Here is a 27,335-nt window from a genome sequence, read left to right on the forward strand (position 1 = left end):
AGGGTCCCCGTACTGGCGTCTAAAAGGTGGGGGACACAAGTCAATCCTTCGACGTAGAAACGCCCCGCTTTGGTTCCTCGATGGGATTCGCAGCGCCCTTTAGCCCCGACAAATCCAGATCGTATCTCCCGGGGTTTCGGGTTTTGATCCCGTTACATAACGCGCCGTCGCATCTCAACGCGATCCAATCAAGCAAAGAGACGGGGCTGAGTGATTGGAGCGGCGCAGGTCAAAGCCTTTACCGTGACAGGTGTGACCCGCCCTGTGCTTTTGTGCTCGTGTCCCAGAGCTAGCTGGAACAGCGACGACGACGACAGGAAGGGGCGGGGCTGCATGCTCCAGTTTCAGCACGCCCTGGTCCGGGTTCTGACTCACTTCGTGGCGGAGCAGTCGGACCCTCAGGATCCTACGGCCTACTTCCTGGGCTCGGACTGGCAGGTGGACGTCACGCGGCTGGTTCGTGTCTTCATGAAGGTGGAAGACCCCCGGGTGGCGAGGCTACAGGCGGGAAGGGTGCTGTCAGGGCGCGACCTCGGGACCACCGCCATCCAGGTAACGGACCGGGGCTAATTCAATATAAATGTAACACGAGACCTTATATTATACACGTGTAATAACTATTAAAGGACTATTACACCAACACACCTGTCTCAGGTGTTTTCTCCGCTGTCTGATGCAATCTTGGCGAAGACAACAATCAAAGTCGTGGACGACAAAGTGACCATCACGGACTTGGGGGTCCAGCTGGTCGCAGGCCTCACCGTGACCTTGCAGCTCAGTCCCGGGAGCGACCGGGCCATTCTGGCGACTACAACCACGGAAGAGGTTCTACAGAACCCCAAACAGGTCAGTCTCCGCCCATTTAAAGTCCTCAAAGAGGATCCGATAATTAAATCATGACGAAACCTCGACCATTTCCTCTTCCAGAAAGCGTTGGTCAGTTCCTGGGTCCGGTTCAGCGACGGCAACCAAACGCCTCTCGACATCTACGACGCCGCCGACTACAGACTGACCGTGACGTCTCTCGACCGGGGCGTGGCGTCGGTGCAAGGCGCGCCTCTGTCCGTGGTGGCGGAAGGCGAAGGCGAGGGAGTCCTGGTCAGAGTGGACATGTCCATCTGTGAGGCCTGCCAGAAGTCCAAACGCAAAAGTTCTGTGGCCGTGGGGAGCGGCAGCCTCAAGGTGAAGTTCCAGGCGAAGGGGAGCGCCATCGGCAACGAGGACAACGACTACGGACGCGACGGACAGGAGGGGGACATCGGGCGTCCGTCCCAGGACCCTTCGGGCCGCAGTTCGACCTCAGACGGAGAGGAGAGCGTCATGCAGAAGATCACCACCACCATGAAAGCTACGGAGCGGACCTTCAGAACCAGCGGCAGCCTTGGTGGCGTGGGCAGAACCAGCAAGGAAGGAAGCCCCAGCGGCCCCCCCAACAGCCCCCCCAGCACGGCGAGCAGCGTTAGCCTCGCTAGCACCGTCAAGGCACCCGGGAACCTGGTGAACTACAACGACCCCCCCACGAAGGCGGGCCTACCTGGGCAGGAGTCTGAGGTAGAACCCGGTGGTGGCAGAACCCGGCCGCTGAGCGACCTGGAGGTCGGCCTGTACGCCCTGCTGGGCGTCTTCTGCTTGGCCATCCTGGTGTTTCTGGTGAACTGCGTCTCGTACGTCGTTCGGTTCAGGCCCAAGAAGCCGCCGCCCCACGGCCAGGAGCCCGCGGGACACCGGCACGACTGGGTGTGGCTCGGCACCGACGCCGAGCTGGTGATGAGCGTCCCCGGAAGTCCGGTCCAGCCAGACTCCCAGACGACCACCACCGTCATAGACATCGGGCCCGGCGGGCCCGGTAGGCCCAGGAGGCCCGGCTGCCTGGCCTCTGCCACAGACTCCCCCCGCTGCAAACCGCTGCGTCCCGAGCCCCTCCCCTCCCCCACCAGCAAGAGGAAGCGGGTCCAGTTCACAACCTTCTCTACGCTGGAGCGCCGGCAGCCGCCACGCTTCCCCCCGACGGAGAACGGCCACGGGATCCACTGGGTCGGGAAAGAGGGCCGCTGTGACGGGGAACCCCAGGGGTCCGTTCCGGAGCCCGCTGAACGTTTGTGAGACGGAACCATGTGCAGCGGGCGGTGAACACCTCAATGCCTTCGGTTCCCTCCAACAACCGTACCTGCATTTACCTTCCAAGGCCTTTTACATAAACGGTGTGCATCCGACCGTTAATACGACAGCGTGGACGGATGCTGCATCCGACTCCTCAGACGGATCCGACCGTTAATACGACAGCGTGGACGGGTGCTGCATCCGACTCAGACGGATCCGACCGTTAATACGACAGCGTGGACGGATGCTGCATCCGACTCCTCAGACGGATCCGACAGTTAATACGACAGCGTGGACAAACTCATGACCAACCATCATGTCAGTCCCGACCCCCGAACCCCCCCCCCCGTCTGGGTGACGTTTGAGACCAGCTGAACTCTTTCCTACCTTTGAACCCACCGGACTTTCGAGAACCTGCCAGAACTTCCATTTGGGCTTCACCTGGGCTGAACAGAACTCTACCTGAGATGGACGTTTTACATCCGTTAAGTTGTTCTCACGTTCCTGAGATGTTTGTCATTAAATCACCGTGATGTTGAACGTTTCCTCTGGACGGCGTTTAACGGAATTAACGGTTCCCCTCGGAGCCGAACGAATCAAACGGCACCGCGAGCAGTCGGGACGATCACTTTATTCAAACGTTATACGTCAAACGTCCCCCTGAGAGGGCTGGAACCCGCGACCTCAGGCCCGGAGCAGCGTGTCCACCAGGCGCTGGTAGACGGCCCTCTCCGGGTTCAGGCCGTGGTGCTCCTCCACGTACCGCTGCCCGTTCCTCGCCACCCTCTCCCTCAGCTCGCCGTCCGACACCAGCCTCCGAGATTGTTGCACAAATTCCTGGCAGGAACCGAAAGCAAAACGAAACCCACTTAGAGCTCGGCGCCGCTCCAAGAGAACCGGAGCCGCTGATTGGTTAATGCTTCAAACAGGATGCGGCGCCGGTTCCGTCTCCAGACTGCAGCTGTCCAATGGACCTTTATAGTCGGGCCGAGCCCCGCCCGTCCTCTGAAGCGCATTTAATCGTGATTATCTCTGAAGAGGCGCTCGCAGGAAACGGCTCCTTTATGAGCCACAAATCCGGCGACGGGATTAAAGTCCGGACGAGCAGCGCTCATCATCGCCAGACAGGAAGACGCGTTCCTCCTCCACGCGGGCCGGCGGCGCCGTTTGGTTTGCTACACCCGTCCGGCGTCTGGCGTTCCAAACATCGGCAGGACGTCCATCTTGTCCCCCGCCTGCAGCTTAACACGCCTCGACCCGGTCAGCGTCTGTCACCGTTAGCATCCTGACCTGAGCGCCGCTAACCGCTCTTAAGCTACGTGCACGCACCTGTCAGTGATAACGCCTCGACCCCCCCCCCCCCCCACGTACCTGAGGGGATGCGAACAGCAGCCCGGTGAGCTCATGCTGCACGATGGCGGCGTTTCCCGGTATGTCTCTGGCCAAGACCGGAACCCCGAGATCCATGGCCTGTTGGAGCGGAGAGACCAGAACCCGAGGGTTTAAACGGGAATGAAGACAACCCCCCCCCCGGGGGCCCTTTTGTTCGCTTCCAGAACAAAGCGAATCAGCTAATACCGTGAGAAGGCCGTGGAGTGAAACGCGCTCCGGCTCTAATCGGCGCCGCGGCCGCCGGCGGCTCGTTTTCATCGGCTGCGTTTAGAAGCGATTAGCGGGAAGATTTCATTTGTGTAATTGTCCCTGAAGCGCTCGGATAAAGTCGTAGCTGAGGGGAAGCCGGATGAGACGCGGCGTAAGTACTCACTCATTACAAATCATGACCCCGCCCCCACGCAGTCTTTACCTCCAAGATGGCCGCCGACATGCCCTCCGACTCGGAGCTGTTGACCACGGCGAGGCATCGTTTCACGGCTGCGTGGAGCTCCTGCCGGCTCCGCTCCCGGGCCAGGAAGACGCCTGCTGCTCTGTGGGGGGGGGGGGGGGGGGGGCAGAGCCTCAGGTCATCATCATCATCATCATTAACAGATCAGACGTAGGTCAGAGGTTTCTCTGACCCAGCGGGTCAGAACCATCAGACCCAGGAGGTTTGGGTCCTTGATCAGCAGCACATCTGGAGGAGGAAGATGATGCCGATGAACCCCTCCCTACATGAAGCACGGGGGGGCTGCGTGCCGCTCTGCTTCCTGGTCCAATAGAACCCTGCAGCCCGTCGGGTCGGACGGATTCCATCAAGGATCAGGAAATCCGTCGTTAAGCCTCGTTACGGGTTCTGCAGAACTTTAACCGGAGGTGCTGCATGGAACCAACAATGTTCCTGAGGGTTCTGATGAAGAGGAGGAAGAGGCTTTACCTTTGGACCACAGCTTCCACCTGGACGGAGAACAGAGGATCGACCTGCGAGACAACGACAGCACGATTAAAGTTCTGATCAGGGACAAATCGATCGATCGAACTGAAGGATTTACAGAGGGTGGGGTCAGGGCGGGGCGTGTGGGGTCAGGGTGGGCGGGGCTTGTAGGGATAGGGAGGGGCGTGTGGGGTTATGGTAGAGCAGGTGGAGTCAGGGCGGGGCTTGTGGCCGGTCTGATTCGTTGTGATGTGGGATTAGCATGCGTTAGCGGTTAGCCAGCCCGCAGTAAAAGTCACAGCGACACAATTTAGGTTAAAGACAAACCAAGCTAGCTGCTAGCCTTTAATGCTCGCTCTGAACCAAGCTAGCTGCTAGCCTTTAATGCTCGCTCTGAACCAAGCTAGCTGCTAGCCTTTAATGCTCGCTCTAAACCAAGCTAGCTGCTAGCCTTTAATGCTCGCTCTGAACCAAGCTAGCTGCTAGCCTTTAATGCTCGCTCTGAACCAAGCTAGCTGCTAGCCTTTAATGCTCGCTCTGAACCAAGCTAGCTGCTAGCCTTTAATGCTTGCTCTAAACCAAGCTAGCTGCTAGCCTTTAATGCTCGCTCTGAACCAAGCTAGCTGCTAGCCTTTAATGCTGGCTCTGAACCAAGCTGCTGCCAGGCCCGTAGAACCAAACGGAGAATCTGTTTACATCCTCGTGTAATCTGGGATTAAGCCGACATCGTGCAGCCAGCAGGGGGCCGATCACGACGAAGGATTCAGAACCGGGGTGGGGAGGAAGGCGGACATCGGGTTGAAGCGGGTCACGTGTTTCTGGTTTGGTCCTTAGCTTTTGTTTGTCAACAGGATTAGTGAAAAACTGCTGGATGGATAAAATCCTGGTCCAATTTAGATCCATTACATTCTGAGATTGATCCGGATTCCCGTAAATGTGAGAATCCAGAAACATCTGGATTCTCCCATTTACATATAATGGAGGCTTAAAAAATCCTATCTTGTAAAATGTGCATTTAATTCACTCATAAAGGGGTCCGATCTGAACCACCATGAAACACGTCTTCTGGTTCTGATCCAGAATGAGGTCAGGAACAAATATTACATTTTAACATTAAACCCATTTATGGATTAAGAATCAGTTAAAAACAAACATCAGCTCTGATTCACTTTGACTTTTCATGTTGGTGTTTAAAGATACAAGAACCATCTAGAACCTTCTGGTGCTGATCCAGATCACCGTGTGGACGGCGTAGATCCAGTTAGGAGGGGAGCGAGCTGCTCGGGGGAGGTCTGTGCCCGGCAGGATTATTATTCTGTTGGTCGTCTTATTAATAAAGTTTAACCAACAATGGAAGACGATAAAATCAGAATGTGTGGCGTTCATTTCACAGATAAGCAGGCGTCCGCTGTGATTCGGGCGTGGAGACGAATCAGGCATCAGAACCGTTTCATCAAAGCGCAACAGAGCGAGCGGCGGCGGCGGCGTGGAGCAGCGCCCGGCCGCCGCTAATCGGGCAGAACGTACCTTTAGCCCGACAGCGCTGCGTGAAAGACAGAACAGACACGGAACACGCGTCCCGCATCAAAGACGGGGACGGGGACGAGACGCCGGATCTGCCTATCCATACACGTTAGGATGAGGCAGCACCAGCAGAGGAGATGCTAATGCTAATGAGAGCTAGGTGACATTTCAGCACATGAAACAGTCAGCCAATCAGACGCGAGGAGACATTTCAGCTGTCCTGTCTGTCCAAAAACATAAAAGGGGCGGGGACTTACCCTCGGTCCAATAATGATCAAGACGTTCAGAGGATCCTCCTGATGCCACTCTGGAAGAGAACGGAAAACCGAATGAAGGCGGCGTGACATCACTGATGATGTCATCGCAGATTGGAGTTAGCGACGGTTCCAAACACATCCAGATGTTTCCCATCCTGTTCCGTTCGCCTGAGACGGCGTACCTGAGAACGCCTCCACCAGGTAGAGCGGGTCTTTGACCCGCCGCAGTCCACAGACCAGCAGGAAGACACGCAGCTCGTCCCGACGCGGCCCGGCGAGACCTGGAGGGACGACATCAGAACGTCCTGAGAACTGAGACGCAGCGCGGCAACACGGTTCAATCCTTGACCTTTAACCCCAGGACCAGGTCAACCACAGACCCCCTGCTGGTTTCCTCGCTGGCGTCATCCTGTTCAAACGCCAGGAGGAAATGAAAAAGGGTTTATCGGACGCGTGCGAGGGCAGCGCCGCAGAGGATCCGCCTCCAGGCGCCGGCCTCCACCGATCCGGGTCCCGGAGCCGTTCATCATCCAGCCCAGATCCCAGTAGCACCGAAGCTAAAGGCATTAGCATGTAGCCGGGAGGAGGAAGAGCACGATGATGACTGCTGCAGGACGAGCGGGCGGGATCTGATCCGAGGGTCTGCTAATATCCCTCCAGATCAATCCCGGACTCGGATCTGGTTTTCCGCTCCGGGAAACTGGGAGCAATAAACAAAAACCACGGCGCTCCCGTCAGCGAGGCTTCAGGGGGGGCTCGGTAATCCAGACACGGATTACGATCCGGACCCGGATCCAATCCCGGTCATTTTAAGTACCTGAGCTGGACAGGAAGTCGTTCCAGCAGAACTCCTCCGCCGCCTCCGTCTGAACGCCTTCAAAGGAAGCAGTCAAGGATGAAGCGATCAATAAATCCACATTACAGCCTCTGTTTAAATGATTCCACGAGCATTGATCAGGCGGCCTCAGGACCCCCGTCCACCGCTGATAGGGGCGGAGCTTACCTTGGGGCTGGACGTAGATTTTACTGCTCTGGGAGCGCTTTGGAGGAAGAAACAGAGGAATGTGGTCAACTCAGGCTCTCAGAGAAATCAGCGGTGATCATTATTGATCAGCGGTGATCCTTATTGATCAGCGGTGATCAGCGGTGATCCTTATTGATCAGCGGTGATCAGCGGTGATCCTTATTGATCAGCGGGGATCCTTATTGATCAGCGGTGATCATTATTGATCAGCGGTGATCATTATTGATCAGCGGTGATCCTTATTGATCAGCGGTGATCATTATTGATCAGCGGTGATCAGGAGTCGTGGCTTTGATTCCTCTGCAGAGAACAGAGAGCACATCGATGCTCCCCAAACTAACTTTAGCAAAATCACAACTTTAAAGTCAGGAGAGAAGTTGCTACGACAACGGAGGCGCGGCCCGACGTCATCGCCTGGAACCTCCCGCATATCATTACGTCCAGAGATGACAGACGCGTGCGCAGAAATACACCATTAATCACTTATTGATACCTCCAAGTATCTGATAGGAGCGCACTGATGTCCCGCCCTGTTCGTATTCATGGACAGGCAGGAGACGGTCCAGCAGTACAAATACCCGAGCAGATACCCGAGCAGATACCCGAGCAGATACCCGATCGGATACCCGAGCAGATACCCGAGCAGATACCCAAGCAGATACCCGATCAGATACCAGCACATGTAGTTTTACTGGAAGTTGAGAAGTTTCACTGCGGACACCTCCTTTATGAAGACGTTTTCTGAGTCTGTTTCAACCTTCTCTTATTTGCTGGTTTAAGGACAGAAACAGGCTGAACAGCATCATAAACGGGGGTGGGGGGGGGGGGGGGGTCAGCATGAAGGAGCTCTCTGTCCTCTACGGAGACAGAGTTACACAAACACCACGAGCTGTCCTCTGAGTGCAGGACAGTGCAGGACAGACGGATGAGGGAATCCCTTTCTTCCTGCACCCGACGCACGCCTGAACCGGCAGAAAGCAGATCTACAACGTATCAGATGCTGCAGGAGGAGGAGGAAGAGGAGGAGGAGGAGGAGGAGGAAGAGGAGGAAGAGGAGGAGGAGGAATCCTACCAGGAATGTCTCGGAGGCTTCTTTGAGTCGGTCAGAAAACGCAACAGCAAACCTGATCACAAGAGACATTTGTGTTAGCTTTCCGTTAGCATCGTTAGCCTTTTAGCTACAACGACAGGAAGAAACGGAGAACACGAGAGCAGAAACGCCGCTTCTGCTTTTACGGATCTCAGGAACGCAGAGCTGAGAACCCGCGGGGAGACGTTCCTTAGACGGCCCGGCGGGCTCGGAGCGGCGGCCGGGTTTCATGATGCAGGCTGGCGAGGAGCCGCCGTGGATCGTTGAGTGGAACAGGCGAGTGCGTGAACGAATCGATCAGCACGATCGATTGCAGATCGGTTGGAGCAGCAGGAGCGGCGAGGAGGTCAGCTGCTCCTGCTGCTCCTGCTGCTCCTGCTGCTCCTGCTGCTCGATCGGTTGGGGCTGCAGTTTTCATATTATGTACACTGTAAAGCGTCTGAGTTTTCAGAAAAGCGCGATATAAATAAAATGTATTATTATTATTATTATTATTAATGATACTCCACCGGATCAACACGGAACATTCTGAATCACAAATCGCTTAAAGATCAAACACAAAAACCACCAATCATCAGTGACTGGCGGCGTTTGGTGCTGGCCGGTGGCTCTGATGTCATAAAAGTAATGACATCATCATCGAACGATCAGCTGCTCCCGTCAGACGGACGTGAAGACGCCGTCTCGGCTCCTCCCACCATCATTCACCCTCGTTACCGCCCCCTCGGTGCCCCTTCCTCTGCTCGGGGGCGTTTGGCGGCGACAGCGGGTGACCTACTTAACTCAGCGGCGGCGTATCACGGACGAGCAAGCGTGAGCAGCGTGCTCCGCCTCCTGTAGGAGGAGTCAGGAACAGCCTTAAAGATTAAATGCCGACTCGACACTCTGAGAAAACAAGAAAACGGCGTTGCAGAACGTTTCAACGTTCCGTGACCCTCCGGCCGCGTGTGTGTGAGCAGGTCTGAACGTCTCGTAGTCCATGACAACGGCTTCAGGACGCCTGAACCCACCCCCAGGTAATGACCCCCCCCCCCCACCCCCCAGGAAGGTCACCTGGCTCGCTGCAGCACCTGCTCCATCACCACACGCTTCTGCTCAACCTTCACGTCTTCGTTCACGTCTGTCCCACCAAAGATGACGCCGAAGGGGACGCGGGTGTCTGCGTGGACAGACGGCAGAGGGATCAGGTGTGGGACGGGTCAGCACACCTGGAACCCGGCACACGAACGAACAGACCGTACAGCACCTAACAGGAGTCGTCCCGCCTTGAACAGGTGGACGGCCAGGGCACCCTGGAATGGGGGATTCTGGGATAGCAGGTTCGCCACCTCGGTGGAGGACCGGAACTCTGCTGCATCTCGGAGCTCACAGGTGTGCCCCGCCTCCTCAACGTGGGCCCTGCAGGAAAGGGAAGCGGGCTGAGAGGCCGGTCGGAGCGAAGCTCAAAAGCTCTAAATGCTCTGCAGCGCTGCTTTCTGGTACGGAAGAAAGGGGTTTATTTTCATTAGCCGCCGCCACCAGCGAGGGAGGGGGGGGGGGGGCGTCCCCCTATCGGGTTTCCTCTCCAGGACATAAATCAGAAACTGTTTGACGTCTCTTTCACAAACTCTCCACTCACAGGAACCGGGAACTGAATTGGTGCCTGATTCTATAGGATGTGTTTCATTTTTTAAGTTTTAGTTCCATCTGTCCAAAAATGGAAACTTTAAGAGGAATTCCTATCTGGAGTTTTCCTGGGGACTCTGGAAGACGTGTCCAAAGGTTTGTGAAGTACTACCACGCAAACACCGGACGTCTTTGGATATTTGGACATTTTAAGCGTGATCTATTAAAGCTAAATTAAATAAATAAAATATATTTTTTTCTCAGATATGCGACCAATAAGAATCAAACCCCACTGGAACAAAGCAGATACCTTCTTCCTAACTTCATTCTTAAATTAAATGCAATGTGGCAGGTGTCCTAATTATTTTATTCTTGTTTTGAAATCACCTGATGACAATAAACTACATTTCTTTAGTTTAATGCAGATCAATGCAGATTAAAAATCGATCCCACGGGCCTGATTTAGTTCGGATCAGGCCGCGGTCGCGATGCTCCTGGTTCCGCCTCATTGTCCTGATCCAAATCAAAGGGCTCCAATTTAATCCAATATGGATTATTGGATGAGGTTCCAATCACAAATCAATCAGGTCGTTTTGGTCGAACCTCGCCACGTCGCAGGCCCAGGCGGACGGGCCACCCCCCCCGTATTTACCTGATCCTCGCGGCTGTAGCGTAGTTCCCGGTTCCCGGGCTCAGGCAGGCGATGAGCAGTAATCTCATGTCCGCTAATAATTATAGTTCCGACCGGCTCACGGTAAAAGCTGAATGAAAAGCCTCCGCGGCGGGCCGGAGCTCCACGTCCTGCGTGACGCGGCTCGCCGGCGCGGCTCCTGTCACATTTCCTGGAGCCATGCCGGTAAGGCGACGCCTGCGGCGGCGGCCACAGCAAACGCGCCCACGCCTGCTGTGTTTACCAGTCCGCCTCCTAAATGAGTCCCCGGAAACAGAGGACGGGGACAGATAAACGTTCCACTAACCGAGCGTGGCGTATTTGCTCCGATGGCGTTATATTCAAACTGAATAAGATCGATGGACGAATCAACGCAATAACAAACTAATATAATCGATGCTCGTGAACGGAAGAAATCGGGTGGAACTAAAACAAAAGGCAGAAACGTAAAAGCCGGCTACTTCCTGGTTCCGGCGCCCCGCCCCCACGCAAACGGGATAAACTTCCAAATCACAGGGATGGTCTGGCCCGAGTCTCCTTTTAGGGCACGTCGAATGCGTATGACGTGTAGATCGTCTCGCGCGTGACGTCAGCGTCCCAGCTTGTTGACTGAGTCACGCGACAGTACCGTGACTCTGTTTTCCTCCAGTTCTGCTTTGGCGAAGTGAGAAACGAGTTTCAGCAGGTTAATGGAGCTGGTTGAAGACGACTGGGACTAGTTAAGCCCAAACTCTGACTAAACTACAGGTTAGCGGAGCTGGTTGAAGACGACTGGGACTAGTTAAACCCAAACTCTGACTAAACTACAGGTTAGTGGAGCTGGTTGAAGACGACTGGGACGCGTTTCACTAGTTAGTAGTTCTAAGGTAAGTTAAACCTTCGCATTATAGAGTATATATATATATATACATACAGTATATTGTCAGCGTGTCTCATTTCCACATTCATGGATTAAAGGCGCTATTAGTCCTTATTTCATGTGTAATACGTGGATCCTGAGTGTTATAACGAGTTCTGCGTCTTCCCATTGATAATGAGCCGCTTTGAAATGTAATGACGAGCAGCATAAAGTCATAAAAAAAACCTCCTTTGTAATAAAATGGTTAATAACACAAGATTTAAGGTTAGTTGCGTGTATTTGCCTCATTTACTGACGTTATAACGCTTGACCTTTTCACCCCCACTGTATTTGCAGGTTGGATTTCTCGCCCGCCAAGGAAGCGGCGAGCCGGTCCGAGCATGGCTGACGCCGGCGACGCCAACGAGAGCGCCCCACTACTGGGCTCTGGGAGCCGCGCGCCAACGGCGTCGGTGTTCCGGGGGAGAAGGCTGGCGTGCGCCGCCGTCCTGCTCGCCGAGTCGTTGGAACGGATCGCGTTTTACGGCATCACATCCAACCTGGTCCTTTTCCTCAACGGCCGCCCCTTTAACTGGGAGGGCACCCAGGCGAGCCAGGCGCCGCTGATGTTCATGGGCGTTACCTACCTGGTGTCACCCTTCGGCGGCTGGCTGGCCGACGCCTACTTTGGGAAATTCTTGACCATTGCCTGCAGCTTGGTTCTGTACTTTATCGGCATGATGTTCTTCCCTTTCATCTCCAACGAAGCCACCGGGACGCGACTCTGCGGAGAAGAGATGGCCTTTCCTGTGCAGCCCGCCGAGTGTTTGAGCACAAACAGCACCCCCCCGGGCAACGTGACGTGCCCCATTCGCTCCCCGTACTGCGGCCCAGCGGTCTACAGCGGACTCTTCCTGATTGCTTTGGGGGTGGGAACGGTCAAGTCCAACATCACGCCCTTTGGGGCCGACCAGGTAGAGTACGACCAACACAAAGTTTCACACCTCAAAGTAGTGAAACGGGCAGCAGCAGCCAGACGTGTGACAGACTGCGTGCGCTCGACCGACACGGCCCTTGAGCAGGATGTTCAATCACCGATCAGTCACACAAGAACGATACGTTGAAGGACTGGAAACGTGGCGGGTTGTTCAGACGAGAAGCCGCGCGAGCAGCCGTGATCGTCGGTGTTTCCTGTTTCCTGTTTCCTCCCGGCGGGGTTAAACCTCTTAAAGAGGACACGATTCGTGCTCATTAAATCGTCTCCCCTCAGAGAAAGCGCAAACAAACATTACGCAGCGTCACGCTACAAATCCAGACATGGGGCCGACGCCGAACCGAAGAATCAGCCGCATGTTCTGTCTGGTGACAAATAACGGAACCTGCGAAGCAGATTTAATATGAGCGCAGCACGTTTCATCCCATTAATCCTCCTCCAGGTGAAAGTCCTAATTAACCGGCAGCGCGAGCTGTTCATTCCTGAAACACGCTCCACTTCCTGTCGCGGTCGGCGTTTCTGCTGTCTGAAAAACAATAATTACCCCCCCACGAAGTCGCCGTCGGGAGGCTCCGTTTCATTAAGCGCAACTCCAACGCCGTCATTACGAAAGGTACAACGTTGCTCCCGATCAGGAGGCAGGAAACGGGAAACGGGAAACGCGGCTTCTACCGAGCGTCGGGCGGAACGCTCGCCTCCGTCCGCGGCTCGTCTTCGCCATCGATTATTACTGACGGAGTAAATAAAGAGTCTTTTGGCCGAACGGAAGCAGCTCATCGGGAAAATAACGTTTATTCTTCTTCGCCTGTTACATTGCCACTTAATTCACGACAGGCTGATAATGCGGCCTTTGGTAACCCATGGCAACCGGTGGGTCAGCTTGAGCGTGATAAATCCGATGCGGCTGCAGAAGGGTCCCGGCTCGGCGTTCATACAGAAGAGAAGCCTCCTCTTCATCATGCAGGATAAAATCTCCTCCTCCTCAGGGGGCTGCGTGTGGAACGCGCCCCCCTGAGGAGAATAACGTTTAATTGAATGTCTGACTTGTTGCTAGGCTAACGCCGTGCGCTATCACGGCACCGAGCCATTTGTTCTGTTATCTCTCTCTGCCGGATGCTTTTTATCATCCTCGGCGTACGACGGCGGGATTATTGATCAGAGTGTCATTTTGTTTCTGTTACTTTTTATTCGTTTCATTTAATAACGTGTCATTGATGATTACCGGCGCCAAGGAGCTTCTGGTTCTGACGGCGTTTGTTTGTTAGCAGGATTACAGAAAAACTGCTGGACGGATCTGAAGACGGGTCTTGGTCTAATTTAGATCCATTACATTCTGAGAGCGATCCGGATTCCCGTTTGGATACAGAAACATCTGGATTCTCCCATTTACTTATAATGGAGGCTTTAATAAAATTCTGTCCTGTAAAATCTGCAGAATCATAAAGGGGTCCGATCTGAACCATCCTGAAACACGCCTTCTGGTTCTGGGGGCGGGGTTTAAGGCATGAGGGCGGAGTTTCAGGGACCTGTCATCCTGGTCTGTGTGTGTTCCTAGGTCAAAGACAGAGGACCAGAGGCCACACGCAGGTTCTTTAACTGGTTCTACTGGTGCATCAACCTGGGAGCCATCCTGTCCCTCGGGGGCGTGGCCTACATCCAGCAGAACGTCAGCTTCGAGCTGGGCTACATCATTCCCACCGTGTGCCTCGGGGTGTCCTTCGTGGTCTTCCTCCTGGGCCGGGCCGTCTTCATCACCAAGCCAGCGGACGGCAGCGCCTTCACATCCATGTTCCGGATCCTGGGCTTCGCCTGCTGCTCCCAGAAACCCAAGGAGCCCAACCTGCTCCGGTGAGGGCGGCGTGTTCTGCTTTGATGGACCTTTGATCTGCTTCCATAAGTCTTTTCCCACCTCTGCTCCCTGTTGAGAGACGTTTTTCTGAAGTGCTTTTATTTAACTTTGGACCAAAGTTGCACATTTTGACGTTGCATATTTTAAAATGGCCGATCCGGCAGCGCTCCAGACGCCTTCGTAAGGCCTGTCCTCCGGAGACGGGATTAGAGGCTTTGGACGCTGCTCTTTCAGGCTTTAGGAGTATATATATTTATACACCATCAATCACAGGCGTGCTTCTAAAGGTCGCTTCATCGTTCTTTCCCGTGAAGCAGCAAACCGGCGCTGCTCGACAGCGCCAAAGTGACCCACGGAGGGAAGTACCCCGAGGAGAAAGTAGAGGAGGTGAAGTCCCTGCTGAAGGTCCTGCCCGTTTTCTTTGCGCTCGTCCCGTACTGGACCGTCTACTTTCAGGTGAGATCGGTTTTAAATCAAATCCACCTTTACGAGCCGCGTCGGACGAACGCGTCGGACGAACGCGTCGGACGAACGCGTCGGACGAACACCCCGAAGGCGTTCAGCGCTGCGGGACGAGCTTCCCTGACGCCGATCGTGTCTCATCCTATCACAGATGCAGACGACCTACGTCCTGCAGAGCCTCCACCTGAGGATCCCCGATAGCGCTCCGAACGCCACCGGCCCCCCCCAGGTGAACTGATGCTCCTCCTCCTCTGTTTAAATGAAGCGGCCCGCACCCGGTTCCAGTCACCCACTAACACCTCACAGGTTAGCAGCCTGGCGCTGATTGGACCTCCTGGAGCAACTGGTGCACCCTGGGAGCCACAGCCAGCTCGCCAACGCTCCCCATCCGGCCGGCAGAATATTCATGAATTCAGAAAACATGAGTGTGGAAGAGGTTCGGTCCATTAGCCCCAGAACCGCTGGTACCGAGCCAAACGGCCCATAATCCATAGCCCATCAGCAGGCAGTCCCCTGAGCCCAGTGCCGCCCCCTGCAGGTGCTTCCTGTGTGCTGTCGTCCAGCTGGATCCACGTGATCCTGAGGTGAAGCTTTAGGTCGAGACGTGAACGTCTACAGAAGAGTTTCTGTAAAATGTGGAAATCAGCGTTTGAGCAGTTCGGTGGAAATGTGAAGTGAAACCCGGAGAAGCTTCCGGGCTTTGAAAGTGAGACTGGAACCATCTGGCTGATCGGTCAGCTCTGGTTTCAGAACTGTTGGTTTCTCTCCTCGGTTTAGAACGCTTCTCTTCCTAAACAGAACGAAGCCTTGTGCCGCTTCTCAGCATCAAAAGGGAAGCGGGCTTAGAGGCCTCACCTGGGCTCACCTGGCCTCACCTGGCCTCACCTGGCCTCACCTGGGCTCACCTGGGCTCACCTGGGCTCACCTGGGCTTACCTGGCCTCACCTGGCCTCACCTGGCCTCACCTGGCCTCACCTGGCCTCACCTGGCCTCACCTGGCCTCACCTGGGCTCACCTGGGCTCACCTGGCCTCACCTGGCCTCACCTGGCCTCACCTGGCCTCACCTGGGCTCACCTGGGCTCACCTGGGCTCACCTGGCCTCACCTGGCCTCACCTGGCCTCACCTGGGCTCACCTGGCCTCACCTGGCCTCACCTGGGCTCACCTGGCCTCACCTGGGCTCACCTGGGCTCACCTGGCCTCACCTGGGCTCACCTGGGCTCACCTGGCACCTTTCAGCGATGCCACCGGGCCCGTGCGACTACTAGTAATGAGAACTGGGAGTGGGAGGCGGAGCTGTAATCGCTTCTAATGAGATTATTACTGTTTTATAATGTAACGAGCGCCACGCCTCCGTAAACGCAGCGAAGCGTCCGGACCGGGCGTTGCCGTCCGCCCGCCGCCGACCTGCAGGGAGGCGGCGTGCTTCCCTCCCCCTGAAACATTCCTCTCGTGTTGAATATGATAACAAGGGGAGGAACCGCTCTAGGGGGGGCTGCGTCCAGGAAATGGAACTCCAACGTTAGCGTAAAGGATGCTATCAGAGGTGCTAAGAGCTCAGACGGCGCTCCAGCCCTTAATGGCTCTCGTGTGTCAGACGTGCGTCTTCATGCGACTGGAGGCGGAGCTTAGAGGGCAGCCCTAACCCTAACCCATTTAAGACCTTTCTGTCCACAGTAATATAAATAACTCTTATTTACCATACAACCTGCGTTTTGACCACCGGGGGGCGCCCGAGGCTCCCCGCTGGACCGTTGGACTGCAGCTTGTCGTGTTTGACCTCCCCTCACTCGCCACAGGCGGCGTTCCGCTTCCCGGCCGCCTGGCTCACCATGTTCGACGCGGTGCTCATCCTGATGCTGATCCCCCTCAAGGACAAGGTGGTGGACCCCATCCTGAAGCGCCGCGGCCTGCTGCCCTCCTCCCTCAAGAGGATTGCTGTGGGGATGTTCTTCGTGATGTGGTCGGCGGTGGCGGCGGGTGAGTTCAGCTTTTCAGACACGCCACTGATATCTCACAGTAGGGAGGCGCCTTTCTGCCGCCCGTCAGCCGGCGCCGTCAGCCGGAGACGAGCCTGGAGGCAGGAGGAAAGCAGATCAGTAATCAATGAATCAATCATTGACACGACTCCTGTGTCCTGACGCATCGTGGAACGCACGCCGCCTGGGCCGACCGTCAGGCGTGACTCAGTCGACCACGCCTGCAGCAGCGTCGTCATCGTGACCACCGGCGAGCGGCTTCCAGTCCAGCAGACGTGACATTTAAGAACATTTATCTCCATAAAGTCCCACAATGCACAGCGTTCCCTCAACAGGCCGGAGCTTCACGCTCCTCTAACCAGCCAGATCCAAGTCAGATCCCCGTTTCAGCGGCCGCTGGCGTGTCCGGGAGGAACGAGTCCGTTTCCCTTTGGCTCCGAGAGAAAGTGAAATCCGTGCCCTTGAATTCAGGCCGATAGAAGTCTGAACATTGCAGGAAGCCATTCGGAGTCCTGGGAGTGGAGAGGAAGGGTTTACCGTGCGGCGGCGGCGGCGGCGGCGGCCATTGGTCACGGAGCAGCAGGAGCACACTGGAGTGTGCGTCTCCGTTCCGACCCGATGTTTGTGGGGTCGACTCCCTCTGTGGGAAACGAGCAGACGCATTCCTGATGTTGTGTCTGAGTCTCGTTTGAACTTCTGTTTAACCCGAGTCAGCCCGGAGCGCCGCGCCGTCCTGCAGCTCAGAGACGGACGGACAGAAGACGGACGGAGGGGAAGCGTGGCGTCTCTTCCCCAGACCGCCGCCACCCACACTTCACAGGCGTCCGTCGTGCTCGCTGAGACGGTTGGACCTCCTGTGTCCATGCTGTCCGGGGGACGGTGGACGGCTGCTGTCCATCTTGCGTTTTGAAGACGGCTCTGGTTAAAGCCCAGAACCATCTGTCCCCCTGCTGAAAGCTGCAGCCGGGCTGTGATGTTCAGGAGACGCAGGGACTGGTGTTTGCAGAGCTGCCCGCCGGCCTCGCTGCCCCAGATGGACAGCGGGTATTATGGGATGTCCGGATTACGAGGATACGGCTCCTCTGAAGAGCAGCTTTAAGTGCAGTTATGCTCGGAGGCCGTCTCTGGGGCTTATCTTCATGATGCAACGGCGGCGGCGCTCCACGACGCCGCTCGACTCTTATTATTGAAGCGTCTTCGCGGATCCGTTCCTGATCTCGACGAAGGCGCCCTAAAATCGTCCCGTCGCTCTGCATCCTCTAAATCCGGCTTTGCTGCCGTCACAAAGTGAAACGAGTCGCCTCATACAGGACGTGCCCTGTTTGTCTAACGCGTGTGTGTGTGTGCGTGCGTGTGTGTGTGTGTGTGCGTGCGTGCGTGTGTGTGTGTGCGTGCGTGTGTGTGTGTGCGTGCGTCCCGTCCCCACCCTTCAGGTATTTTGGAGACCAAGCGCCTGGAGATGGTTAAATCAAACGGCACCATTGAGCAGGCGCTCGGCAACGTTATCTACTACGCTGCAGACCTGCCCATCTGGTGGCAGGTGCCTCAGTACGTGCTGATCGGCATCAGCGAGGTGTTCGCCAGCATCGCAGGTACGGTCCAGACGGGTAACGCCGCCTCCTGCTTTCAGCCTCGTCTGCTTCCCGGCGTTTACCCGCCCCCCCGGTCCGAACGGGTTGTGTGATTCAGCAGCAGCTTGACGCGTCTGCAGGCTGCAGGCCTACGAGTCGATCAATAAACGAGTGTCCACCTCGGCAGGACATTGTCCGGTAAAGGGACGCCTCGTAAAGGACCTGTGTAAAAGGTAACCTTTCAAAATGGAAATGATGATGATGATGGCTGCGCCTTCATCGCCGCCTCTAATTGTACAGATACAGGAGCTGAAGGGATAAATACACAGACGTGTACCATGTATCCCTGGAGGTGTCGTCACCGTGGCAACACAATTAACATCACCTAAATGTCTCACCTGGCTGAGAGAGTAGATAACGGATTAGCAGACGCCACATCGTCCAATCAGCACGCTTCTCCAGCTGACTTTGAATCTATAATTTTAATTCAATAAATATGAAATATTTAGCATTGATTCCTGAATACTTAATTGATCTGAGGTTGCGTTTTGTCCTGCTTCGGCTTAAACGTTGTAAAGAGAGAGAAAGGACTCATGTTGATTTGCTAGCGGCTTTCCTTCCTCCTCCCCGTCTTCATCGCTCTCGTGGCCTCGGTTATCTTAGCCGATCCGGTTTGTTAGGACTCTCGCCGTGATGGAGTCGTCCCCCGATGACCGCAGGTCGTGCTATCGCAGACGATCCTCGCTTCACTTCGACGCCGGGAGGTTGAATCATCAGTATTTAAGGCCCGACACCTTCCAGGTTAAATCCAGGGTCGTTTTAAGAAGCTCTGGAACAGAACGCCACCCGGCGTCTGAAGCTATCGGGTCCCGTTCCCCCTGGGCTGCGTCTTCCTCGCCGCAGCCCCCGTTCCTGTAGGACGAGCGACGGGACAAGTCCTCGCCGTGTTTTCTCATTGTGTAAGAAAGGCTCCTCGCTCGGGAAGACAAACCTTTCCCGTCGTGTCGTTCTTCACGTTGTGAAAGGTCGAGCCGTTAGTTGTGTGTTCCGCGTGGACACGGCCACACCCCACAACCCTCGCCGACCTTTACAGGACTCTGATATGCAAAGCTCGACTGATGTTAGTCGCTATCCAAAGGTTAGCGCGGGAAATAACGCAAACCTGCTGTGACCTTCTGGAAAGGTCGCTGGTCCTTTAGCTGGTTCGTCAGCTGGTCCTTTAGCTGGTTCGTTAGCTGGTTCGTTAGCTGGGTCTTTAGCCGGGTCTTTAGCCAGTTCGTTAGCCGGTCCTTTAGCCGGGTCTTTAGCCGGTTCGTTAGCTGGTTTGTTAGCTGGTCCTTTAGCTGGTCCTTTAGCCGGTCCTTTAGCCGGGTCTTTAGCTTAGCTGGGTCGTTAGCTGGGTCGTTAGCTGGTTCTTTAGCTGGGTCGTTAGCTGGTTCTTTAGCTTAGCTGGGTTGTTAGCTGGGTCATTAGCTGGGTCGTTAGCCGGTTCTTTAGCCGGTCCTTTAGCTGGGTTGTTAGCTGGTTCTTTAGCTTAGCTGGGTCGTTAGCTGGGTCATTAGCTGGTTCTTTAGCCGGGTCTTTAGCCGGTTCTTTAGCTGGTTCTTTAGCTTAGCTGGGTCGTTAGCTGGGTCGTTAGCTGGTTCTTTAGCTTAGCTGGGTTGTTAGCTGGGTCATTAGCTGGGTCGTTAGCCGGTTCTTTAGCCGGTCCTTTAGCTGGGTCGTTAGCTGGTTCTTTAGCTTAGCTGGGTCGTTAGCTGGGTCATTAGCTGGGTCATTAGCTGGGTCGTTAGCTGGGTCGTTAGCTGGTTCTTTAGCCGGTTCTTTTCTTTCTGAAGGAACCCACTCAGGTGTCGTTTAAACACGAGCAGAGCGGCTCCTTCTTGAAGGTCCCGGCCGTGTTTAGCTGCAGCTCTCTAATCGCTCTCGACAGACGTCGCTACAGGCGCCATGAAACGATCCACGTCAGCTCGCAGGCAGGCGGAGCTCCAGGAACCAACACGCGTTCCTCTCTCGGGCCGCTTGCCCATTTCCTCAGCTCTTTTATTTCTTTGAACACACAGTAAATACTGAGTGATGGCTTTTCCAGAAATAACCGTTTCTTGGAGACCAATGCGGAGCAGATGGCCAACAATGGCGCCGCAGACCGGCGCCGCCGTGGAGAAGGAGCTGCCGAGCAGCTGCAGAGGAGGCCTCTGGGCGTCGAGCACGTGAACACACGCCTGCCTCTCTGCTCTGTGCAGGGCTGGAGTTCGCCTACGCTGCAGCGCCCAGGTCCATGCAGAGCGCCATCATGGGCCTCTTCTTCTTCTTCTCCGGGATCGGCTCCTTCGTGGGCTCCGGCCTGCTGGCCATCGTCTCGCTGAAGGCCATCGGCTGGATGTCGTCTCACAAAGACTTCGGTAAGAGCGCCGCTCACGAGTCGTCGTTAAACCTCCCGCGGGTAGAGCGCGGAACGCGGCGAAGCTACCGGCGGCGGTCTGAGGGTCTGACCTCCTGACCTCAGAGGGTCGCTGGATCTTCCTCCTTCAGCTGCAGCCGGCTGCTTTCAAAATAAAAGCACCAAGAAGCCGTCGGACTCGAGCTTCTGTTGCTACTTACCGTTTCATCTTAGATGAATCATCAGCAACAAGAAAAAGTCAGCTTTTAACGTGATCAATAAGCTTTCTGATAATAAACCGGATTTTATCCCGACGAGTCTGAACGCAGTCAGATTTCAGTGTTTAACGAAATTACTGCAGAGAAACACGCTGGTGTGTGTGTGTGTGTGTGCGTGTGTGTGTGTGTGTGTGTGTGCGTGCGTAGGTTTGTGTGTGTGTGTGCGTGTGTGTGTGTGTGCGTAGGTTTGTGTGTGTGTGTGCGTGTGTGTGAGTGCGTAGGTTTGTGTGTGTGTGTGCGTGTGTGTGTGTGCGTAGGTTTGTGTGTGTGTGTGTGTGTGTGTGTGTGCGTAGGTTTGTGTGTGTGTGTGTGTGTGTGTGTGTGTGCGTAGGTTTGTGTGTGTGTGTGCGTGTGTGTGAGTGCGTAGGTTTGTGTGTGTGTGTGCGTGTGTGTGTGTGCGTAGGTTTGTGTGTGTGTGTGTGTGTGTGTGTGTGCGTAGGTTTGTGTGTGTGTGCGTGTGTGCGTGTGTGCGTGTGTGCGTGTGTAGGTGTGTGTGTAGGTGTGTGCGTGTGTTTGTGTGTGTGTGCGTGTGCGTGTAGGTTTGTGTGTGTGTGCGTGGGCGTGTGTGTGTGTGTGTGTGTGTGTGTGCGTGTGTGTGTGCGTGCGTGTGTGTGTGTGCGTAGGTTTGTGTGTGTGCGTGTGCGTAGTTGAACTTAACGGATGCTGCTCGCTGTACTTAAACTCTCCTCGGCTCAGAGGTGATCGAACTCGTGCAGTTTTCCGAGGGCGGTCCATAACCCCCCCCCCCCCCCCACCCGCCGCTCCATCGACTGCATGAACGTCTGGAAATAGAATCCATCAGGAATCCAGAGATATTTTCCTAGGACACCCCCCCCCTCTGAGCTTTTCATAGCCGACACTGATTTAAAATCCACTTAAAGAGTTTGTAGATGGAATGCAGGAAGGGGGGGGGGGCGGGGGGGGCAACACTCTGAGCAGGTCTCTTATTCCTAAAGTGTTTTCCATAATGAATAGTCACGCCAAGCTAACGACAAAAGGTTGTGTAAATCTGTCCAACGGCTAGAATGAATAGCCCCCCGGTGGCAGCAGATGGATGGCCCCCCCAGCCAGAGGCGCCCCCCCCCCAGCCAGATGCACGTTTCCCTGAGCCTGCAGCAAACAAGCCAACACCGTAAACTGTTTGCCCACAAACGGCTAACAGCTCATTAATACGGCGCGCCGACAGGTAGACGGCTGCTTCTGATGATGTCAGCGCCGCGGGACGCTCGCCGCGCCTCATCAATCTCAGCCGCGCGCGACCGAAGGGGCAGTTAAACCCGGAATGCTGCAGAGACGGATCGGATCCACCGTCTGGCCAACGCTGAGGGACACCTGGCACAAAGCGGAGCCGATCATCTCGCGGATCTCCAGGTGGAATGGGGTTGAGTCATTTCCACGGGACGCCGCGTGGCCGGCGGTCATAATGGTTAAAAGCGTCCAAACGTGTGTCGGTCCAATCAGGAAGTCACCTGTCCGACGGAACCGCGACACCTGGGCGGACCAGTTCTAAGACCCGCCTTGAAGTGTCTCCTTTCAATCAAAGATGAGTGAGACAAGATGTCCGACTCTTTGACCACGTCGGCTGCAGGGAGCGTTTCAACATGGCGTTCACGAAACGCCGACAGGAAGTGATTAGATTTAGAGGAGGCTCCAGATCGGGGGGGGGGGGGGGGGGGGGGTCATCATTCATTAATTATGAGTCCAGAGAAGTTCTTTATGGAATTATTTACGACATCCGACACGGAAAAGGTGATTCTCACCGTATGGATCGGACCGATCAACCGGAGCTGTAATTGATTGGCCAATGAAACAGACACGGGTTCATGGCGTCATTAATTCCGGTTCTGACAGCTGCATGAACGGATCTGCAAAACCTCCGGAACCAGAACCGAGCAGGAAGGACCGGACCGCATGTGCTGGAGGACCCGTCTGGAACCACATCTGCTCCACGACTTAGTCGATGTGGTGAAGTTATTGATCTTTGAAATCCCCCAGCACATGTGGTCACATCTGGACGAGCAGTCATCCATCAGCCGCTCTGATTCGCTGCTGGAAAAAACATGTAAAATAAAACGCCGCCCCCGATGAAGGACGGCTCCGACCTCGCTTTGATGTTTAGCACGCAATAACGTGTGAACCGCCGTCACATGACAGGAAAGGGCCTCTTTGGCCCCCCCTCGGCTGATCTCACGTCAGAGCGAGCCGGCGTTCTCACTTCCTGCCCGGGAAAATGTCACAAATTCTTCTGATAGCATTGATCTGCTTGCGGCCATTAGCCAGACGCTAGCATCAGTGCTAACGTTTGGCATCCATTCCCTCCGCGGCGGGGATGGCGCCGGGTCATTGCGCCGAGGCTCTGGATATATTGATCCATTTGCAAACGTTAAATTGATATTGACCCGCTCAAACCCGCTCGCAGGTCAGACGTTCTGAGGCTGAAGCCATCGGAGCAACGAACCAAACATTGACGCTCGCTCGGCGCGCTTCAATTAGCATCGCTTAGTGTTGAAACGCAGCCAAGCGGGGGCCGGGGGGGGGCGCCGTGGAGGCTTCCGTCCGGACGCGTAATGAAACTCATTACAAGCATTTACGGGATCGCCCATAAATCCGAGGCGTCTGCGTGGCGTCGCTTTTCCATCCCTCGGGGTCTAATTTAGAGAGAAGCTGTGAAATCTGGAACGAATACGGAGAGACTCGTCTGTCGGGACACGAGACACGAGACACGAGACACGAGACACGACCAGTTAATGACTTGTTTTTGTGTCCCGCCCGTCGAGGATCGCCGCAGTAAAAAGGCGGGAACTACTACTGCTGGACCGTCTCCTTGTCCCCTGAGGGGTCGCCACAGCAACCCAACCGTCTCCACCTCACCCTGTCCTTTGCATCGTCCTCCCTCACTACGTCCATGTGTCTCCTGGGTCGTCCTCTAGCCCTGTCCTTTGCATGTCCTCCCTCACTACGTCCATGTGTCTCCTCCTGGGTCGTCCTCTAGCCCTGTCCTTTGCATGTCCTCCCTCACTGCGTCCATGTGTCTCCTCCTGGGTCGTCCTCTAGCCCTGTCCTTTGCATGTCCTCCCTCACTACGTCCATGTGTCTCCTCGGTCGTCCTCTAGCCCTGTCCTTTGCATGTCCTCCCTCACTACGTCCACGTGTCTCCTCCTGGGTCGTCCTCTAGCCCTGTCCTTTGCATGTCCTCCCTCACTACGTCCACGTGTCTCCTCCTGGGTCGTCCTCTAGCCCTGTCCTTTGCATGTCCTCCCTCACTGCGTCCACGTGTCTCCTCCTGGGTCGTCCTCTAGCCCTGTCCTCCCTCACTGCGTCCATGTACATGACATCACAGTTTGGTAAAGCAGGACGTCCCGCGTGTCGTTGTTCTCGCGCAGGACGTACGAATCCCATCAGAACGAGTGTCCTGGATTCCGAGCTCGTTAATTAAGGCAGAACATTCAGGCTCTTAAAATCGATCATCGATCGCACCCGCGCTGAAAACGCACTTCCTGCTTCCTGCGGCGCTCTTCAGTCGAGCACGTCGTGAATTATTCAATCGCTGCTTTTGTTTTGTTTAAAAGGTTCAGGATGAGAACAAGTTAAATCTGCACCGTCTGTTCCCGGATCAGGCGCTTCAGAGAGTCGCTGATGTTTGATGCGTCCCCTCCCCTCGCCGTCTGATGATCCGCGGGAGACGAAGCGGGACGGCGACAGAGATCGTTGGAAGTGAGGATGAGGAGCGGCAGGATCGCTAGCTAAGAGCTAATCCTGCTCTTTGATCAGCAGCATGTAGCGGAACCGCCGTGACACCGAGGAGGATGTCAAACAGGCGGCGAGCGGGGGGGGGGGCGGATTCATCTACAGAACGGCGTTCCTGGTTCATCCGGATCAACCCAGCAGAAGCTCCTGGGAGGAGGTGATCAATAATATTGATTGAGTTTCGTCTCCTGCCGTGAATCGGACCAAGCGTTCTCGGTTCCGCTCCAGCCAGAACTTCTTGCTTGAACACGAACCAGGCCCCGCCCCCTACGTTTGTGCGCCCAGGCGCCTCTTCGCGGCCGCCATTGTGGGGGTTTAATTAAAAAGGGGCGCTTGGTTTAGGTCCAGCTCATCCTGCGAGCGAGGGAACCATTCAGAGCTCACACAAAGGGAAGGTTAATGGAAGCCGCCGCCGGCTTTCTGGATCTTTCTGACGGTACAAGGTTCCGCTGAAAACACGGCGAGGCGTTCGGGCTCTGGCGTCGCTCGGCCTTCAAAGGGGAGCCGTGAGAATCGTCCGTGTCGCTCCGAGCAAACGAAACGAAAGAACGATCGTTACGAACCTGAGCCTTCGTAACGGCGCTGTGGAGGCGGGCTGTGAAGGCCCCGCCCCTTCCGCGTCCTGTCACATTAAAGCAGGATAAACACAAACCCGGCGTGATACGTTTGGGTTAGGTGTCCCCCCCCCCCCCCCCCCCGGCCCAGAACCATCAGGGCTGATCGAATTAAACGGGACGGAGTCGTCGTAAATGAGGCCCCTCATCAGAACCAGCTTGACCCGGGGGGGGGGGTGTTAACCAGAAACGGGCAGGTGTAACAAGACTGTACACACACGCACACGCACGCACACACACACGCACACGCACACGCACACACACACAGGCGGAACATGAACTGGCGCCCGCCTCCGTGTCTAATTAAAGCGCGGCGTGCTTCTCTCCCCCGGCTCTGTATTTGGCGTGACGGCTCCACGGACACGCTAATAGAATGTTCTGAAGGCTGGGGGGGGGGGGGGGGGGGCGTGTACTTCAACACGGAGCAGCAGGATCCCGCCGTTGGACGAGGATGACCACTCGGAGCTGAGGTCCGTCGCAGCGGCGCGCGCGTACGTACGTCGGCGAACAGCAAGTCGGCCATCTTGGCTTTGAATCCTGACCCCTGAATCCCGATTGGCTCGCTTTGAGCCCCGACCCAGCTTTGGCTTGGGCGTGGTACCGGACGGTAACACCTACCTGTCTTCCCTCCCCAGGTAACATCAACGACTGCTCCCTGCATTACTACTTCTTCCTCCTGGCGGGGATCCAGGGCGTCACCCTCCTCGTCTTCCTCATCATCTCGGTCAGGTACGAGAAGCAGAGGAGCAGAACAGGAAGCAAACGGCCGAGCCACGCCTCCTTGTGATCCGCAGGTGGCCTCCTCGCGGTACCGACCTCCAGAACCTGTCAGGAGTCACAGGCGGTCCCGTCACACCGAGAGGAGTCGTGTTTCGTTTACCTGTGGAGTGGGCGTGTTTATCTTTTATACGAGCGATGGTTTTACACAGGTGAAACGGAGGGGGAGGAGTCACGCTTGAATCTCACCTGTGGCCTTTCTTCCACCAGTTTACACTGGACTTGAGGGGCGGGGCCGTAAAAACAGTTTCTACCTGTGGAGACGACAAAAAGACGATTTGTACCGTTTTCTGGACGATCAATCAGAATCCGAGGTTCTTATCAGCAAGACCGTTTGATGTTTTAAACGCTTTGTTTCTTTATTACAGATGTGTTGCTTTTTAATTCCTTCATTTAGAATGGAAACTTGTTTTAAAGCATTTAAAATAGATCAGTCATTATGAACTCACCAGGAGGAGGAGGGTCAGGTGAAGCCCCGAAATCGAGAACTGGATTACTAACTTCATTTACTTCTTGTTTAAGATGAAGTCTAAACCTGCTGGCCACGCCCCTTTGACCCCAACACTCCTGGGCCCTCGTTTATCAACAGTGCGTAGGAAAGGTTCTAAATGTAGAACGTGTGTAAGAACAAACAATCCGGAGTTACGCTGGTCGTACGCTCACCTGTAAGTAATCCGTGTTGATCAATCTCACCTGAAGCAGATTTAAACCCATGTAAAGTCACGCACACACACACACACACACACACACACACACACACACAAGGAATCCACCCACAATGGTAAAATAAATAATCCTAATTTTTTAGCGTTATCGTGCCTTAACAGCTTTTTGTATTTATTACACTGTTGTCTGTTTTATCTTAATTCTGTGTGTGTGCGTGTGCGTGTGTGTGCGTGAACCTCAGGGCTCGGCCGTCGATGTCGAGACACACAAACTGCCTTTTGAAGCGACCGCGTGTCTTAAAATCGAGTTTTGTTTGTAGAGCTCATAAAGGAAGAACAGATTTTACTAGCCAGATTAACCAGATTGCTTTACTGAACTTTATATTTGCTTTGCCTCTTTTAACAGATTTATTACGTTTGTTTTGGAATTATTTTCCGCTACTAAACAGAAATATTGTGTTTTTGATCATTTGTGGTCATTAAAGTAAATCAAAATGAGATCTGGTTTTATTCCGTGTCATTTTCATTGTTCTTATTATAATCCACTGCAGCTTTATTCTGGAATAGAAATAATCCAGGCTGTCCTGTTGGTGTTGAACATTT

At 55.0% G+C, this 27,335-nt stretch overlaps 3 protein-coding genes across 5 annotated transcripts in view; 2 read left to right on the top strand and 1 right to left on the bottom strand.

Annotated features, from left to right (window-relative positions):
* Positions 1-2,103, top strand: part of LOC137893045 (transmembrane protein 132D) — a 9,876-nt gene extending 7,773 nt beyond the window's left edge. Inside the window, exons 5-8 of the mRNA XM_068738476.1 lie at positions 3-26; positions 288-552; positions 655-846; positions 928-2,103. Coding sequence (XP_068594577.1) covers positions 3-26; positions 288-552; positions 655-846; positions 928-2,103 — 1,657 coding nt within the window. The remainder of the gene's footprint in view (positions 1-2; positions 27-287; positions 553-654; positions 847-927) is intronic.
* Positions 2,104-2,715: 612 nt separating this feature from the next.
* glt1d1 (glycosyltransferase 1 domain containing 1) lies at positions 2,716-10,797 on the bottom strand. Its single transcript, XM_068760890.1, has 12 exons — positions 10,561-10,797; positions 9,550-9,701; positions 9,357-9,462; positions 8,286-8,337; positions 7,193-7,229; positions 7,007-7,063; positions 6,372-6,470; positions 6,190-6,239; positions 4,412-4,455; positions 3,905-4,025; positions 3,472-3,570; positions 2,716-2,937 (listed from the first exon to the last, which is right to left on the bottom strand). The coding sequence occupies exons 1-12, from the start codon at positions 10,626-10,628 to the stop codon at positions 2,785-2,787; spliced, it is 1,038 nt and encodes a 345-aa protein (XP_068616991.1). The 5' UTR covers positions 10,629-10,797; the 3' UTR covers positions 2,716-2,784.
* Positions 10,798-11,288: 491 nt separating this feature from the next.
* slc15a4 (solute carrier family 15 member 4) lies at positions 11,289-27,230 on the top strand. Of its 3 annotated transcripts, none has more exons than XM_068761002.1 (10): positions 11,289-11,444; positions 11,774-12,390; positions 13,966-14,258; positions 14,574-14,715; positions 14,873-14,950; positions 16,521-16,701; positions 18,134-18,292; positions 20,515-20,673; positions 25,926-26,019; positions 26,085-27,230. In XM_068761002.1, exons 2-10 carry the CDS (start codon positions 11,818-11,820, stop codon positions 26,221-26,223), a joined length of 1,818 nt encoding a protein of 605 aa, XP_068617103.1. In that variant the 5' UTR covers positions 11,289-11,444; positions 11,774-11,817; the 3' UTR covers positions 26,224-27,230. The 3 variants fall into 3 exon arrangements, with proteins under 3 accessions (XP_068617103.1, XP_068617104.1, XP_068617105.1); XM_068761003.1 differs by having other exon boundaries at positions 14,577-14,715; XM_068761004.1 differs by having other exon boundaries at positions 25,926-26,210.
* The last annotated feature ends 105 nt before the right edge of the window (positions 27,231-27,335 follow it).

Source organism: Brachionichthys hirsutus, chromosome 4 (assembly GCF_040956055.1).
Source record: "Brachionichthys hirsutus isolate HB-005 chromosome 4, CSIRO-AGI_Bhir_v1, whole genome shotgun sequence".
In the NCBI taxonomy this organism is placed as follows: domain Eukaryota; kingdom Metazoa; phylum Chordata; class Actinopteri; order Lophiiformes; family Brachionichthyidae; genus Brachionichthys; species Brachionichthys hirsutus.